At 45.4% G+C, this 14,974-nt stretch overlaps 1 protein-coding gene across 2 annotated transcripts; it reads right to left on the bottom strand.

The window, feature by feature from the left end:
• Positions 1–7,473: 7,473 nt before the first annotated feature.
• Positions 7,474–14,687, bottom strand: Cxcr2 (C-X-C motif chemokine receptor 2). 2 transcript variants are annotated; one of them, XM_028760682.1, is made up of 2 exons: positions 14,576–14,687; positions 7,474–9,608 (listed from the first exon to the last, which is right to left on the bottom strand). In XM_028760682.1, exon 2 carries the CDS (start codon positions 9,587–9,589, stop codon positions 8,510–8,512), a length of 1,080 nt encoding a protein of 359 aa, XP_028616515.1. In that variant the 5' UTR covers positions 9,590–9,608; positions 14,576–14,687; the 3' UTR covers positions 7,474–8,509. The 2 variants fall into 2 exon arrangements, with proteins under 2 accessions (XP_028616515.1, XP_028616516.1); XM_028760683.1 differs by lacking the exon at positions 14,576–14,687 and adding an exon at positions 12,026–12,035.
• Between the last annotated feature and the right edge of the window lie 287 nt (positions 14,688–14,974).

Here is a 14,974-nt window from a genome sequence, read left to right as displayed (position 1 = left end):
GGAGAGAGAGGGAGAGGGAGAGAGGGAGAGAGGGAGAGAGGGAGAGAGGGAGAGAGGGAGAGAGGGAGAGAGGGAGAGAGGGAGAGAGGGAGAGAGGGAGAGAGAGAGAGACAGAGAGACAGAGAGACAGAGACTGGGAGACCCAGAATCAAACCAGGCTACGAAGCTTTTGTGACCAATACTTTTACCTGCTGAGCCACCTCATCGCTCTGAGGGCTTAGCTAATTTTAACTGGCCGTGCCATTTCCTTCAGTGTCTCTTGGGTTTGTTTGTTTCCCCCGCACCATTCTGGTCTGTTTTTAAGTTAAAGATCAAGAAAGAGATCAGGAAGCAGAGCAGGAGTGGAGCTGTGGTCTCCATTCTGAGGTCCTTTTGAGATAGTCAGTTTCCGAGGCAAGGCTGGTCTGAGTTGGCTCTCAAGATCCATTCCTGACTGGGGTTCACCGCAGCCTTGGTGTGGGTATGCTGTAACTTTAAGAGTTAAATGGTAAGGACTGGCACGTTTTGTGTTTTGCCGGCCAGGTCTTTCAGGAACCACTGGATGCAGAAGAATGTCCACATGGTTCTCCAAGTCCTTTGGAAACAGTGGAGGAGGGCGGCCAAATGTAACTCAAAGCTATTCCCGCCAACCTCCTTTTGTTTCGTTATATGCTTTTTAAAATTTTTTTAATTTAAGTTTTTTGAGCCCGAGTCTCATTAGCCTAGATTGGGCTTGAGTTCACTATGTAGCCGAGAGTGAGCTTCTGTTCCTCTTCTCCCCGCCCCCAGCTCACTGGAGCTTCCATTACCGGCATGCACCACTACACCGGCATGTGCCACTACACTTCCCAGCTCACTGGAGCTTCCATTACCGGCATGCACCACTACACTTAACCTCATCTCCTCTTCAAGTTAAGTTACTCGTTCAGATTTTTATTTTGAGACAGGCTCTCAGTGTGTAGTCCTGACTGGCTTAGAACTGGCTATGTAGATCAGGCTGGACTACTCATAGAGACGACTCATAGACTATGTAGACCAGGCTGAACTCAAACTCATGGAGATGCTCCTGCCTCTGCCCTCAGAGTGCTAGGATTAAAGTTATGTGCCACTATGCCCTGTCTCTTCCTTTAAAAAATACAATTATTTTACTTTATTCCTGTCTCCGAAGTTACTAGTGTGGCAGGGCAACTTTTTATATGTTTATTGGCCATTTGCATTTCCCTAGACCCTATCTAGATCCTCACTTTCTCCTGAAACCCTGTTGGGGTTACCTTTGGGGTGGCCTACACTTTGGGAGGAGGATAGGTCTTAAGAAAATAATTAGGAGAATTGGGAGGTGGACTGGCAGAAGGATAGAGCAGAAAAGAGACCAAACCTAGGACAAACCACCTGGTAGGAACCAAGGTTTCAGCCTCTCCCTGGGACAGCTTGGCACAGAGCCAGCATGGGAGGGACGCTGCCCTGCTATTGATGGCCAGGGGAACATGTTTGACATCACACTTTGCAAGAGCCTGTTGAGAAATCAGTACTGTATCCGGCCTCCTTTTTCTCTGGAAAGGTGTCTTTTGCTGAGTTGTTGGGGGGAGGGCCTTGAGTTGAGGCCACAATTACTTCTCCTTATCATTGTCTGCTTCCACAGCTGCTCCTCCTTGGGTAGTCAGGGTGGTCAGGGAAGTTCCCAATGCCAGACCATCTTCCTTTGGCTAGAGCTTGGGAGTGTTGGAGACTGGAGGATTGCAAGGAAGGAGGGTATAGGACACATTCTTGAAAGTGACAGTGTCACCCCCACATACATTCTAAGACAACGTCTCTTGTTTCCTATCTAGGTAGTTGCTATTGCATAGGATATCCTTCAAGCTAACCTGCCAACATCATCTTCAGATCATCTGTGTCCGTATGAAAAAGATCATTATAGCTGGATTTGTTGACTGTTGACCTTCCTTCACAGAAAGATGCTCATGGGACCTTTACCTAAGTATCCAGGCACAGTTCCTAATCAGTTGTATGCAATCCTGCCCTAACTGAACATAGGTTCAGAGAGGGGCTAGAAGATACAGGCAGGGAAGGACTAAGGCAGGGAGCTCCATCTACGCAGTTCAGGGAACCTTCACCAGTGCTGGTTGTGGGCCCTCTAGTGTGGCTGCCTTAAGATCATCTATGTTCCTGCCCACAACCCTTCACTCATTGCTCTATAAGTAATGAACCCAGAGTGAACTTCGGTGAATATTCCTCTGTTTGTCACAGAGACCCTAGAAGAAGGTATAGAAATTGCTTATGTCTCCCTCAGGGAGGATTTTAACAATAGTTGTTCTTTTTCCATTGCTTTTGGTCAGTGAGTTTTAAATTTGAGCTTCAGGACTCCTTCTGTTATATTTTTATCCATTCATTCATTTTTGTGTGTGTGTGTATGTCTATGTGTGTGTGTATATGTACGTGTGTGTACTCAACAACATGATGCACAGTTAGTATTTGTCAAGGTCGTGTGGTCCAGGTCAGAGAACAAATTGCAGCAGTGAGTTCTCTCCTTCCACCATGTAGGTTCTGGGGAGCAATCTCAAGTCATCAGGCTTGATGCCTTTACCTGCTGAGGACCCGTGATGGCTAATATTGTCAACTTGACAGGACCAAGAACCAGTAGGAGACAAGCCTCTGGGCATGCTATAGAGATTATGTTGATTAGGTTAATTGAAATGGAAAAACTCATCATAAAAGTTGGTGGCACCATTCTCTGGGCTTGGAATCTCAACCTCACATGAAGGAGAAAGCCAGCTGAGCAGGAGCATTCATTGCTCTTTGCTTCCTGACTGGGGATACAATGTGACCAACTCCTTCCAAGTTCCTACAACCATGACTTTCCCATATTGATGGATTGTGCCACCAAACTGTAAGCTAAAATAACCTTTTTCTTTTCCAGTTGCTTTGTCAGGGCATGTTAGCATCAGCATTTAGTAACTAAAATAGGTTTGATTCTCAGCACCACAAAAAAGAAGAGACTCCTCACTCATGTTTACAGTCAGTCTTGTTCCCACATCTTACCCACAGTCACGGACACCTTTCTGATCCATAAATTTGCCTTTTCTGGACATTCAGAAATCATCACATAGTACATTATCTTCTGTTCTAGAGCCTTTCACTTAGCATACCCTCTTCCAGACTGACCCAGAATTCACTATGTAGGTCAAAACGACTCTAAACTCTTGCGTGTCAGGACTGTAGGTATGAAACCTGGCTCATACAGTTTTCAGTCTTGTTCCTAAACCAGCACATTCAAGGAATCCCACAGTATGGGCATACTTTCATTGTTTTTCTAACCCTGTCTCTAGGGATGGATATTTTGGTTGTCTTCAAGCTTTGGTTTTTACACATGGTGCTGCAGTATATCCTCTCCATGTGCTCTCTGTGAGCATGACTGTAGGACAGGGTCCTAGAAGTGCAATCCCTGGATTAAAGAGTGTGCACATTGAGACAGAAATCATCAGCCAGGCATGGAAGTGCATGCTTGCTATCCCAGGACTCCAGAGGCTGAGGTAGAAGACTATGAGTTCAAGACTGGCCTGGGTTATATAATGAGACCCCGTGTCAAAAACAAAACAAACACATTATAAAAAAGGCATTCTTTGATTGCTTTCTCTGAAGATACCTGGTTCTCTGTCTTACCAGCAGTGGGGAAATAGGATATTCTAATCAGACAAGTTTGACCTCAAACTGTAGGCTGTAAAGCTTGGATTTGACTCCCTGCAATGCCTCCTCAAAATAGCCCAAGCAGCCCTTATCTCTTTCTCCTTATAGACTCTCTTGTTTTAATGGATGAAACATTTTCATAATAATAGCTCATGTACTAGTGGCTACAGAAAACTTATAGCTTAAAGAATACAATAACACAAAGATTCCCAGGCACCCATCATGTAGGTTAAGAAAGAAGACTTGACCAGTCTCTCAAGAACCTTGCTTGCTTGGAGCACCCCGCCCTTACCCTTGAGTGTAGGCTTCCCAGTGTTTGTGGCCACTATTCCTTTGCTTATAATTTTTGTTGCATTTGTTTAGAGAGTTTATGTCCAGTCAACTTAACTCAGATGGAACCATTTCCCAAATTTTCTTCTTTTCAGAAAGACCAGAGGAGCACAGGCCAGCAGGGACCTTTGTGTGAGATCCGGAAGCTGGAAGGAGAGCACTGGCAGTATGCTTGTTAACGCTTTGAAAGCCCAAGGTTGTTGTGTTGGTGTGGAACAGCAGCAACATCCACAGTATCTCAGTGTGTAAAAGTTTTTCTTCATGATGCATGTCACTCATGTAAGGTTGCACTGATGTAAGTGTCAATATGTCCTGATAGGCCCCAGTGCGAGAATGTGTGGTGTGTGTGTGTGTGTGTGGTGTGTGTGTGTGTGCTCCACTTCATGTCTGTTTTTTCTTCAAGGTTGTCCTGCTAGATTTGGGTCTTGTTCAAGAAGCAATGCCAAGAGCCTGGCACAGACACTTCATAGCTCCTACCATGATATGAACTTACACCTCAGATTTCTCCTTGTGGTTCTGTGCCTCGGGTTGAACCCTGACTCACACAGCAGGGGTCTTCAACTGAAGGATCTGCTTTGCCTGTTTTTAAGTTTTATCTTGGGCTCTGATGGCTTCTTTGACCATCTACCAGTACAGAGCAGGTGATCAGTCTAAGCCTGGTCCCACAGCTGTGTCCCCATTCCTCAGCTGGCTCTCATCTGACACTCAGCAGTGTCATTTTAATGCATTCATGAGTCTAGGCACAGACGAAATGGACAGATCTTCCCAGGATGTGAGAGACCTCCAGGGAAGTTACCTACACAATTTCTCACTATATTTCAGCCCGAAATGAGACAAGGATTCTCTCGTATTGTTTGTACCTATAGTCCTGATACTCAGGAGTTTCAGGCCATTTTGACTTGCATGTTGAGTTCTAGGTCAGTCTGGAGCTGGGTATGCTGAATGATAGTGTGTGATCTCTCCGTCACAGAAGCAAAATATCCGGCAAAAGTTGAACTGAGTATTTATTTGAGTTGTAGACCGTCCAGCCACGAGGCAGCGGTCAGTTGCTTCACCCAGCTAGGTTTCAGTTTCCTCAATACCTTTGGGTTGGAAACCTACTGACCTCATTGACCCTGAAGGTGGTGTGGTTCTCCATGGGAGTCTGTGTACAGTGTACGTTAATGTCGCACATAAACAAAGCTAACTTCTTTTAGGGGAAGTGATCGCTATTACTATTATCATTATTATTGTTGTTGTTATTGTTGTTGGCTGGAGATCAAACCCAGAGTCTCTAGCATGCTGGGTAAGCTACATTCCTTACTACTGAGCTATACCCCCAACCCTAGGAAACATTTCTGGGCATTTATTTATTTATTTATTTGCCACAGGGTCTGATGCAGGTCAGGCTGCTCTTGAATTTTCTGTGTAGCTGAGGATGACCTTGAACCTCTATTTTTTCTCTCTTTACTCCTCCTCTTTACTTCTTAGCAGCTAGAATGATGGGTGTGTGCCACCATGCCTGGTTTATGGTGTGCTGGGGAATGAACCCGGGGCTTCATGAATGTCAGGCAAACACTCTACCATGGAGCTACATCCCTAGTTCCTGGGAGGAGGGTGTTTAGTTTTAACTGCTCCTCAAATAGACTGGAAGCCTCTTGATTTGCTCAATAAAGGAACCCCATCCTGCAGAGACTGGGAGTGTGCATGGAGAGGCATCATCAACTCAGAGGGAGATCGCTCAGCATCAGGACAGATGGTGTTATTGGAAGGAGAGGAACATAGTTATGAAGCAAGAAAAACAGGTTCAAGGCAGAAAAGGAGGGGGCCTTTAGACAGTGGGACTCAGGTCTGGAATGTGGCAAGGAAGAAAAGAATCAACAGCTCAGAGGAAGGTCTGGATTTGCCCTTTCCTGGAGATGTTCTCGCTGACTGGTGAGGGACATGTGCCGAGACTGTTCATATGAGAGAGAGCAGGTGTGGGGGCAATCAACAGTGTTCACATCAGTACAGCCAAATTTCAGCTGCTTTTGCTCTGCGGTCTTGGTCTCTTCCTTATTTTCTGCAGACAGTGGCATTTCCAGGCCTTGTTTGAGGAGCAGAGAGCAGAGAGCTGAGAGCTGGAACAAAGGTGAGCCTTAGCTTGGCCTCCTCCCTCTGACAGTCCTCACGAGGAGCAATCTGGCCAGGTGCCGTGCTCGGGGAGGACAGCAACAATTCCCTCTGGCAACTCTATGTGTTCTTTCAGCATTTCTGTCCTGTTGAATCAGAGGTATGGTTGAGTCACACTTGATCCTGATTCTGAGCTCAGTGCAGGACATTGAATGTGCATGAAACAGGGACTATATACTGACTTAATCCCTTTGACTGAATAGTTTCATAAATTGTGAGTGAAAGCTGTCTACTCTGAAGCCTCATTCTGCCCTTCTCAAACTTGTGGAACTATAGGGTTCAGTCCCTCTTAAAGCAAGAGCCTATGGCCATAGCAGGCTGCTCAGAGTCAGGGTCCCTCTTGACAAAGACCCTTCAGAGGCAAACCCTGTTTGTTTAGGGCACTGCTGTATCCCAATCCCCCTGGAGACCTGTCAGTCAATGTATAGTGAAAAGATGAGTCAGAAGCTAGGGACATAGCTCAGTGAGTAGAGTGTTTGGCTAGCATGCAGAGTCCTGGGTTTAACCCCAGTACCATATAAACCGGACATGGTGGCGCACATCTGTAATCCCAGGACTTTGGAGGCAGAGGCAGGAGGAGCTTTTGATCAAGTTCATCCCCAGTTATACAGCAAGTTTCAGGCCAACCTGGTATACATGAGACTTAAAACTGAGCCCAACCCACACTTAAACCTTCCCCTCCCCGCAAAACCAAGAATGACTCAAATCCTTTGTCTCTTCTGACAGGTTACAAATCACCTCCTCACTGGTAACTAGTGCCTGCTTGCTACACCTTGAATGAGGGTTGGGTGTTGGAAAGGGGGGAAAGGGAGGGGAGAACTCTCCCTGGGATCTGCTGCTGGAGTCTCCTGGCCCACGCTTCTCCAGGGAGCTGAGCAGCTGAACTTGTAACCCTCTGTGCCTTCTAAGCCTGTTCCTAATGCTTTTGAGTGCTGGTCCGACCAAAGACATGGGAACACCAGAGGTATCCAACACATACTTCTTCCAATGATCCATGTTCATTTAAGGGGGCTTGGGCTGGGCATGAAAGGGCAGACAGACAGGGACAGGCAGGTCTCTGTCCTCATCTCCTCACTCTGGAGGACAGTGAAATGGTTCAGCAAGTAAGGACCCTTGCCATTGGGTTGTCCTCTGACCTACACACAGTGCTAACACACACACACACACACACACACACACACACACACACACACAAACATGGGACAGGGAGAATGTTAAAAAAAAAACTCAACCAATTAAAACAGCAACACAAACTCTCACCCAGGACTTCTGTTCACCATTGCTCAGTGTCTCCTTGGAAGTACTGAAATAAATACACAACTACAAGTGGGCTATATATATTTCAAAAGACATTTAATGGTCACACTGTACAAGAAATTATAAGGTAGATAGTTCTGCAGTGGTTCAGTGCTTAACCTTTTTGTAGACTTAGATTTTATATTTCTGATAAACTGAAGTAAAATACACATAACAAGAATGGTCATTTTAGCTTTTTGTTTTGTTTTTTGAGGTCCTAGGGTTCAAGCCTGAGTTCTCAGAAATGTTAAATAAGCATTCTCCCAGCGAGCAATGCCTAGCCCGCATCTTAACACTTTTAATGCAGTGGCAATGAGTACTTTCATACTACGTCACAGGGATCAGGGTCCATCTTCAGGGCTTTCCCATGATCTCTATCTGGAGCTGTGTCTTCCACGCTAACTCCTCACCTTTCCTCACCCAGCCTCCAGTCATCACTATTTGATTATTCTTGGGACTTTTCACTGTGGGACGCTCTTCGGTTGTGTTTAACTTGTTCAACACCTTGTTTAATGTATCCTTCCGTCTGTTGGCCATCATACAAATGTCTGAGCCCCGGCTTTCAATTCTTTTGGGTACCCGTTTTAGAGATGGACTTGTTGGATTACATGGTGATTCTATATTTAATGTTTTATGGAAAACTGCTATGCTATGTTCCACTGTGAGTGAGGTACTATGGTACATGTCTACCAGTAAGGTGAAAAGTTCTCTTTTTCTGCTTCCTCAATGACATTTGCTATTTTCTCTCCTCCACCTCTTCCTTTGACTGCTAACTGTTCTGATGGGTAGGAGGCAGTATCTCACTGTAATTTTAATATGTGCTTTTTAGAAAAGAGTGGGGTCTAGTGTTAGGATGGACCAACTCTATCAGTAGGCATACCAAGATGGAAGGGAGTGAACAGCCAGTACAGGTGTTCTAAACTCTGCAATGGGGGCTCTGGCAAGAATGTGGCCTCTGTCTTCCTGTAACTGTAGAGGAGGGGCTGCATCAATTCAAATACCACAGTCTCTGGTAATGAGCCATACTGAAGCACAAGAAGGAACCCTGAGGGGCCACAGTTTAGGTCAACAGTCAGAGTGTAGTGGAGGTGTTCGCTGAAGAAGAGCTAACAAAAGAAGGCCTGCCCTCCTTGGCTAAGAACTCCTTGCTGACAAGGCCATAAGTAGCCATGATCTTGAGAAGTCCATGGCGAAATTTCTGGCCAATGAAGGCATAGATGATGGGGTTAAGGCAGCTGTGGAGGAAGCCAAGAATCTCAGTGGCATCCAAGGCCTTGTCAATGTCACTGCGGCGCTCGCAGGTCTCCTGGATCAGATTGGTTCTCATGAGGGTGTCTGAGAACAGGACCAGGTTGTAGGGCAGCCAGCAGAGCAGGAAGACTAGGACGACAGCAAAGATGACCCGCATGGCCCGGTGCTTCTGCCCCATGTGGGCCTTAAAGAGCGTGCGCAGTGTGAAGCCGTAGCAGAAGAGCATGATGAACAGTGGCACGAGGAAGCCAAAGGACTGAGGCAGGATGCGCAGTACCACCCTCCACTTGGATGTATTGTTACCTGCATCCTCATAGCAGACTAGGGTATAAGCGTTTGCCCTAACGGTACTCCGCAGAATTGAGATGGGCAGGGATAGAACTAGTGATAGTAACCACATGGTTAAGCACACAAACTTGACCAAGTGTCTCTTCTGGATCAGTGTACTTGTGGCATGGACGATGGCCAGGTAGCGGTCCATGCTGATGCAGGCTAGCAGCAGAACACTGCTGTAGAAGGTAACCTCCTTCACATATGAGACTATCTTGCACAGGGTTGAGCCAAAAATCCATCCCTTTACTTTAGATGCAGCCCAGACAGGCAAGGTCAGGGCAAAGAACAGGTCAGCAATGGCTAGATTCAGCAGGTAGACATCGGTGACAGAGCAGGTGCTCCGGTTGTATAAGATGACCAGCATCACCAGGGAGTTTCCCACAAGGCTCAGTAGAGTTACCAGGACGTATATTACAACTACAGCATATCTGTTGATATCTAGGTTCTCTGAGTGGCATGGGGCAGCATGTTCCATAGAAGGGGGCATACCAGAGCTATAGTTGTAATTATCAAGATCTCCACTGAAGAAATCTTCAAGGCTGAAATTATCCACCCTGATTTCTCCCATTTTTGAGGTAAACTTAATCCTGTCAATAGAGGAGAGATGAAGGTTACTACATGGCAAAGATACCCTGATTCTTGTCTATCCCCTCCAAGAAACTGGGATATGAGGGTTTTCCCCATTGGCTTGCACATTGCAAGGAAGAATCTATTTCCTTCAAGTTTGTAAATGATAGCAGTAAGCATTTGAGACAAAATAGTAATAAATAATAAATGAGACATTTGTGGGGAATAAAAACAGTTCTCTTCAAGATTGTTTTTTGAAATAGGGTCTTGGTTGGCTTCAAACATGCTGTGTCGCCAAGGATGTACAAATTTTATATATATATATATATATATATATATATATATATATGTATATATATACATATATATGTGTGTGTGTGTGTAAAATGCAAATTATATACATACATATATACAGATTTGTATATATGTATATAATATATTCAAATTATATATACATATACAAATATTTGTATGTATGTATATCATATATACAAATTTTATATATACATATATAAATATATAGAAATTATATATGTGAACACATATATAAATCATATATATATAAAATTTGTACATCCTTGGCTATACAACATGTTTGAGGCCAACAAAGACCTTGTAAAAAAAATATGATTGATACATGTGTATCTATTATATATGTTATATACATAATATATACATACACATACATAAACAGAAATATGTATATATACATATATATGAAAATGTTATAATTAAACTCATATGCATAACTAAAATGTGCTAGTAAAACATTAAAAAGATACAAAATATTACAAAGCAAATACAAACATTAAAGCAATAATAATAATAAAACAACAAATGGGCTTGAGAGATGGCTTAGTGGTTAAGAGCACTGGCTACTCTTGTAGTGCTTTCAGGCTTGGCTTTCAGCACATACCCAGCAACTAACAACTCTCTGTAACCCCGGTTCCAAGGGACCTTCTGTCCTCCTCACATCCCAGGCATATGCATGGTAAATGTACATACTTGCAGGTGAAACGCCCAATGTACATAAAAAATTAAAAATAAATGTAAAGAAAATGACAAAAATGGACAGACATGGAGCCCGGGTGATAGAACGATGGCCCGAGAGTCTCAGAGTCCTCTGTAGGGTTCCCAGAACTGAATAAATGAGGCATGACGGCATCTGCTACCAGTCCCAGCACTCAGCATACAGGGGGTGGAGGAAAGAAGATTAGGACTTTGAAGTTATCTTTGGCTACAAGGCAGTTCAAGTCTATCCTGGCCTATATGAGACCCCACCCAAAGCATCACCATCAGCACCACCACCACCACCATCATCATCAATGAAACAACAGTAACAACAACAAAATTGAAAGCAAAAACAACGAGGTTGAAGAAGTGGCCTGTTGGGTAAAAGCTTGCTACCCAAACTTGTCACTCACTGCCCTTAGTTTATCGTTGGGAGATCACACTTGTTTCATTGGGTATGTTCACTCCAAAGCATTTTGCTTTACCATTCTTCCAGAAGATTGACCCTGCACACACCAAGTGCACACTCTGCCACAGAGCTACAACTCCACAGATTTAAGATCTTGAATTATCTTTCAGTCAGTGTGAGCACAGCCCCCTCTCATTGCATGGAAGCTTGGTACCACCATCTTTTGCTGTCCCTTAGGCTGCAAATTAATGAAATAGCTATGGCTGGAATGGTAAGGGAAACGCCTTCAGCTGAGGGCCCCGCCATGTCCTCCATGATGGAGTAGGAGCTTCTGGATTGAATGGAATTACCAGCTCCTTAGAACTTGCATTAGCCCAGAAGTTCCAGGGCTGGGATGAATTAGTGAAACATAAGCAAAAGTTCAAGCATGTGGGAAATTTTCAGGCCCCAAACATTTCAACAACAGATAACCAAGTCACTGTACTATGACCCCAATTCTCATTCCTTTTAGAAATACAGCCCATGCTGGGTGATGGTGGCGCACACCTTTAATCCCAGCACTTGGGAGGCAGAGGCAGGCGGATTTCTGAGTTCGAGGCCAGCCTGGTCTACAGAGTGAGTTCCAGGACAGCCAGGGCTACACAGAGAAACCCTGTCTCGAAAAAAAAAAGAAAGAAAGAAAGAAAGAAAAAGAAAGAAATACAGCCCATAAGTGCAGCACAGGTGTGAGAGCCCTCAATGCCTCAATGCACATGTATCTCCAGATCCAGCTGTAGCTCTGGCAAGGCAAGTGGGCAGGCTTCGGAAGACTGCAGGCCCAGGGCAGGGGCTGGATTGAAAGTAATTCTAAGCAGTTTCTTGAGGGGGGCAGGAAGGGGGTCATAAGTTCTTCCTCTTTGCTAAGGAGGCATAATGTTTAGGAGTCAAGCCAGGGAGGAGGGGCACACTCGTGGCCAGGCTGGGGTCGAGTGACAGAGAGAGAAGTTCGAGGTGGTGGTAAGGGTGTTCCAGACTCACCAGGATGCTGGCTTTTCACCTGTGAGACACCTAAGGTGTGTCCCATGAAGAGCAATGAAGCTCTCTAGAGGAAGTGAGGGATGGATTAGATTGCTCAAGCAGGGGAGGAGCTCCCGAGGGCATGAGATGGGTTTGATGTTTTAAGTATGAATTCTCAGCCCAGCGCTCACGGATGGTGTCATCCTATGGATTTAGAGAGTTCATATTGGGAAGTGACCCGATGAGGCTTTCTAGCCTGTCTTTCCAGGTCTCAGTGGGGAGGAAACAGGCCCAGACAGAGGAAGGGGTTTGCTCAGGACCACATCTCTCTCCTCTTTGCTGTAATCTCCAAGCTTCTGGCTCCTGCTGCTGGGGGTCTGCTTCTCCCACATCCAGCCAGCCCAGGTGGTTCTATCTTGCCATTCGGCTGAACCATTGCTCTTTCTGGTTCAAGTGGGGCAGCTGAAGCAGGCAGCAGAGCTGAACTCTGAGGTCCTGGCACTTCCAGCCACTCTCCTCCCTGAACTGGAAGCTGCTCGCTTTCCTTTCTCCCAAACTCTTCAAAAGCATCCAGACTCTTCCTCTTTGCCTTACCCTGAACCTCTGAGCAGCTTCACCCCCACATGGAGCTCTAATCCTTCCTCTCTCATCTTTTGCTTGTCTTCCAGCTTCCTGTGCCAAGCATGTGTCCAGTTTGGGGTATTGCTATGCTTTCTTGGCTCATATACTTGGCAGCAAGTTGAGGATTTCAGTTCCACGGCATTGCTGACCCACCCTGGGGACCACCCACCTCTCCTGTGAAAACAGCCTTTTGGTAAAAGTGACAATCCCGACCCAGTATTGACACATTTTGAAAACTTGACACCAGGAATATATCTTGTCACCTTTACTACTGATTTACAAATGACAGGATTACTAAAGGTAGAGTCATGAAGGTCCATTATCTGCTCCCTTCCTGACATGCCTGGGGACAATGTTGAAATTCCACCACTTCTATAAATAGACTGTGTCCCAGAGTCTAGAGCACATACACTGGGTCACAGCTGCTGAAGTGGTCTACCCTAGGGGAAGGATCTTTAAATCCAGCTTCAGCAATTACTCCTTAGTGTTTATCTGGTCTGGGCCAGTGGATGCTAAAACCTGATAGTGAAAGGTTGAGTGGTAGATACGTGTCACACACACACACACACACACACACACACACACACACCACAGCAGTAGCTTATACCGTGATTCTTAGAATTGAGATAGTGTATCTACGGACAACTAGCCTCTTTCATCACATCCTCAGTCAGAGGATGAGTCAGGGAGAGAAGCAAGCCTACCTAGTTTTCAGGGCTGACTCCCGTGGGCACCTTCACATGCTCTGACCTGGATAATGTTTGTCAAATTAGTTGTCATCTGGATGGCTGACTGGCTTGCTGCCTCACAGGCAAAGGGATTTTTACCATCTATTTTGTCTTTCAACCCTCACATCAATGAAGTGGACATGTTCCGGATGAGGAAACCAATCCTGGGGGTTAGGCAATCTACCTTGAGTGGAACAGCTCAAGGCAGTAAACATTTTTAAATAGATAGTAAAGTCTGCTCTTACATTTTCATTTGTCAAATGTCACAAGGAGCAAGGTCCTGGCCTCAGCCAGTCTCAGTTTAGCTCCATAGGTGACTACTTTGTCTCAGACAAATCAAATACTACTGGAGTGGGAAATAAACCCACACTGGGCATTTCTTAACCGCCCACGCCCACTTCTGTTTTTTTTTTTTTTTTTTTCCTGAGACAGGGTTTCCTCTGTGTAGCCCTGGCTGTCCTGGAACTCACTCTGTAGACCAGGCTGGTCTCAAACTCAGAAATCTGCCTGCCTTTGCCTCCCAAGCGCTAGGATTAAAGGCATGTGCCACCACTGCCCAGTCATAGTTTTGTTTTTTGAAAAAGAGTCCTAATCTTGGTCCTGCCCTCGGGGGTCAGGGTAAAAGCACTGTCTTTCTCTGGGCCTTGCTGCTCTCCTGGAAGACACTGGTTTATTTCAGGTCTTTCCTGCCCAGATCTGTAGCTGTAGCCCATTTATTTAGCTCTTTAAATGAAAAGCAGCTGAGATAGAATAAAATTTGCTTCGTTGGAAGCTGGGGAGATGATTTTGTTGGCAAAAGCACTTACTGTTCATCAGGTGACCTGGGTTGGATCCCCAGATCCCATGTGAAAAACTGACTCCACAAAGCTATCCTCTGACCTCCACGAGTATCCCATGGCACACTAACTAACTAACTAACTAACTAACTAACTAACTAAATAAATAAATAAATAAATAAATTTACTTAAGTGGCTGTTGCTGCTACATTTCAAAGACTCAGTGGCCACAGGTGACCAGCTGCTTCCATGTTAGACCGTGCAGATATGGAGCATGCTTATTTTAAAAAGTGCTTTGATATAGCGCTGGCTACTTGAAGATGCAGATCCCAGCTCTGAGGTTCTACAATGCGGCATGCCGCTTCCCAGGGCTCCAGAAAAGGCAGAGTTCCCTGGTCCCTTCTACCAGAAATATAATCCCCAGTCAGTGATCAATCAGCTCTTACCTGCAGTAGCTCTACGAGGCTGTTGCGAGTGGAATGGCTCCCAACTCTCTGTGACTCAAGGCTTGGAAGCTGTCAGGGCGGGTTGAACTGGAAGAAAGTGAGACAGCAGTGATGTGGAAACTACTGACCTGGGCTACCGATGGGGAAGTCCTGGAGGCCCTTGGGACCAAATGTCCCACCCCCAAGGGAGGTGTCCTACAGAGGAGCAGCTAGTCTGTTCTGGGACTCTGGCTTCAGGCTCAGGTTCACCTGGTGATTCTGAGATGAGCTCTTGGGATTTTCATGCCTCTGATGACTTCTAGAGGAGACTGCCAATCTGAAGGTAGAGGTCAGCTTCCTTCCCAGTCTGTGCCTCCTTTTTAACAAGGAAGACATGGGTGTCCCAGACCCTGCTGAAGG

Source organism: Grammomys surdaster, unplaced genomic scaffold, assembly GCF_004785775.1.
Source record: "Grammomys surdaster isolate TR1022 unplaced genomic scaffold, NIH_TR_1.0 126546, whole genome shotgun sequence".
Classification (NCBI taxonomy): domain Eukaryota; kingdom Metazoa; phylum Chordata; class Mammalia; order Rodentia; family Muridae; genus Grammomys; species Grammomys surdaster.
This window is presented reverse-complemented; position numbering and strand designations above follow the sequence as displayed.